Source organism: Pinus tabuliformis, chromosome 9 (assembly GCF_031772625.1).
Source record: "Pinus tabuliformis cultivar Carrire ecotype Pingquan chromosome 9, CPIR1, whole genome shotgun sequence".
Classification (NCBI taxonomy): Eukaryota; Viridiplantae; Streptophyta; class Pinopsida; order Pinales; family Pinaceae; genus Pinus; species Pinus tabuliformis.
Window position 1 is genome coordinate 1561335508 of NC_142307.1, and position 2661 is coordinate 1561338168.

The window sequence follows — 2661 nt, forward strand, 5'->3', positions numbered from 1 at the left end:
AACGTCTGTGTCTGTTTGTGTCGCGGGCAAATACCTGTCAACTTGTACCCAACTTTCCCTTCATCCCAACCATTCCAGTGACGCCTTTTTCAACACTCCGAACTTTCCGAAACCCGTGTCTAGACTTTCCGAAATCTACTCCTGACCGTTGAATCGATCATAGAGCCTGGAGGTATTGACACGTATATACTATGCTGTCAAATTTCTATTGGCTATTGCATTCTGGATTTTATTGTTTTCAACCTACTTTATCCGTAACAGCCGACCCTTTTTATCTATAAAAACACAAGCTCCCATTCAAGCAAAGCACACACTACACTTCTACACTAGTGTTCTGCAAATTGGTTCTTCTTTGCAACAGATTATTGAATTCCAGCATACTTAATATCGACTCTCCACTTCTCACCATGAATCCAGAAATTTCTCCTGTAGATCAGTTCTTCAGTGCAAAGGCTGCGGCGGCCAAGAAGAAGTGCAGAGCGTACGTGACTTTCTTGGCAGGATGTGGCGACTATGTGAAAGGTGTGGTCGGTCTTGCAAAGGGTCTCCGCAAGGTGAAGAGCGCATATCCTCTCGTTGTTGCTGTGCTGCCCGATGTTCCGGAGGATCATCGCCTGCAATTGCGAAGACAGGGTTGTATTGTTCGCCAGATTCAACCTATCCATCCCCCGGAGAATCAAGTGCAGTTTTCAATGCCTTACTATGTCCTTAACTACTCCAAACTCCGTATTTGGGAGGTATTTTCATTTCTTGCAAATCTCCAATATAGATGAGTAGATTTTAACAACAATAACTTTCCTACATACCTGAATATAGTTAGTTATTAACAATCTTGTTTTGTTTTGGGCAGTTTGAGGAGTACAGCAAGATGGTATATCTGGACGCAGACATCCAAGTCTTTGACAACATTGACCATCTCTTTGACATGCCCCATGGATATTTCTATGCGGTCATGGATTGCTTCTGCGAGAAGACATGGAGTCACACTCCGCAGTACAAGATCGGATACTGCCAATAGTGCCCAGAGAAGGTGTCATGGCCCATCGAATTAGGGCAACGGCCCTCTCTATACTTCAACGCTGGAATGTTCGTTTTTGAGCCGAGTCAGCTGACCTTTGACTGCCTTTTGGAAACTCTGATGGCCACTGTGCCAACGCCCTTCGCAGAACAGGTCTGTATCTGTTATGGATTTCAGTCAGGATCATGCACATTTTTGTTTGGTTTACCAGATCTAATTTTGACTAAATATGGTATATGTATGTTTTGTAGGATTTCTTGAACATGTATTTTGAGAAGATATACAAGCCTATCCCTCTGGTGTACAATCTGGTTCTAGCCATGATGTGGCGGCATCCCCAGAACGTGGACTTGGACACTGTCAAAGTTGTTCACTACTGTGCTGCCGTAAGTTGTTTTTTTTTCCACTCCAAATTTTATATATGAAATACCAGATAGGTGTTCTGAGCTTACAGGGTTATATTTTGCATGTGCAGGGATCGAAGCCGTGGAGGTACAGTGGGGAGGAGGAAAATATGGAGAGGGAAGATATAAAGATGTTGGTGCAGAAATGGTGGGACATATACAATGACCCCTCCCTCGACCACTCGGGATCATGCGACATAATTTCAGATCCAATTTCAGAGGCCGATGGAAAATCAAATGATCTGCAACGAGTGGCTGCTAGTTCTTTACTTTCTGCGATGCCAACAAACCCCAACATAATGCCTGCACCGCCTGCAGCTTAAGAGATTTCAAATTTCCAGAAGTCGCCTGTAGCATAAGATTTGAATTTAGTATAAACCACTGTCAGAAGTGGGGACAATTTGTATATCGTATGGAAGACTGACGATTTTGCCCGGCAGAAGTGGGGACAATTTGTATATTGTATGGAAGACTGACGATTTTGCCGTTGCATCGACGGTTATTGATTGTAAACTAATTCAATTAATTAATCTTTGTGAATAGACAAATTGCCATTTGTATGATTTGATGATGCCTTGAGGTCCATAATCCATTTATTTTTTCGTTTTCTCTATCAGAGAAAAATAATTTAATTTTTAATGTAATGGTACATTAACACAATACATTTAAGGATGTTTATTACTTGTAAAACAATGAAAAGGAAAGGTTACATAAGACAACAGCATTGAGTGCCTCGTAATCGATACGCAAATCTGATTTCACACATTGCAGATTCGCTAAGTTGTTTATTAAATTTTTTATATCTTACCTTAAAACATTTTTTTTAATTGTAAGAAGTTCATAGTAAGAAGCACTAATACTAAGGTATATAAAGTAAGAAGCACTAATTCTAATTTAGTTTATGGTCTGTGTATTATAAATACAATAATACAATATTAACTAATTGTAAGTTACCAACGAGGATTAAGATACATAATATAGGGTATATTGTTAATTTTGCATAAGAGCATTAGCATATATTGGAGATGATAGAAGTAATAGTATGTTAGATATAATATGGGGTATATTATTTATTTTGCATTAGAGTATTAGGATATGTTAGTTTAGATTTTATGTTGATCTATTTATATAAGGTTTTATGGGAAAATATTATAAGATATGTGGAAAGTATATTTATGGTTTGTATTAGTGACCTATATTGTATATGAGTAGATTCAACATAATGCATATTGGATTTTG

At 38.6% G+C, this 2661-nt stretch overlaps 1 protein-coding gene across 2 annotated transcripts; it reads left to right on the forward strand.

Annotated features, from left to right (window-relative positions):
• The first annotated feature begins 301 nt into the window (after positions 1 to 301).
• On the forward strand, positions 302 to 1985 carry LOC149154576 (galactinol synthase 4-like). 2 transcript variants are annotated; one of them, XM_089445984.1, is made up of 4 exons: positions 302 to 737; positions 851 to 1171; positions 1270 to 1404; positions 1494 to 1985. In XM_089445984.1, exons 2-4 carry the CDS (start codon positions 1085 to 1087, stop codon positions 1743 to 1745), a joined length of 474 nt encoding a protein of 157 aa, XP_089302110.1. In that variant the 5' UTR covers positions 302 to 737; positions 851 to 1084; the 3' UTR covers positions 1746 to 1985. The 2 variants fall into 2 exon arrangements, with proteins under 2 accessions (XP_089302110.1, XP_089302111.1); XM_089445985.1 differs by lacking the exons at positions 1270 to 1404; positions 1494 to 1985 and having other exon boundaries at positions 851 to 1050.
• The last annotated feature ends 676 nt before the right edge of the window (positions 1986 to 2661 follow it).

Excerpts from the sequence above, each read along its gene's own strand:
- LOC149154576 (XM_089445985.1), top strand. The coding sequence starts at position 408 with ATGAATCCAGAAATTTCTCCTGTAGATCAGTTCTTCAGTGCAAAGGCT. Across the intron at positions 738-850 it reads CCAAACTCCGTATTTGGGAG|TTTGAGGAGTACAGCAAGAT; the intron begins GTATTTTCATTT and ends TGTTTTGGGCAG.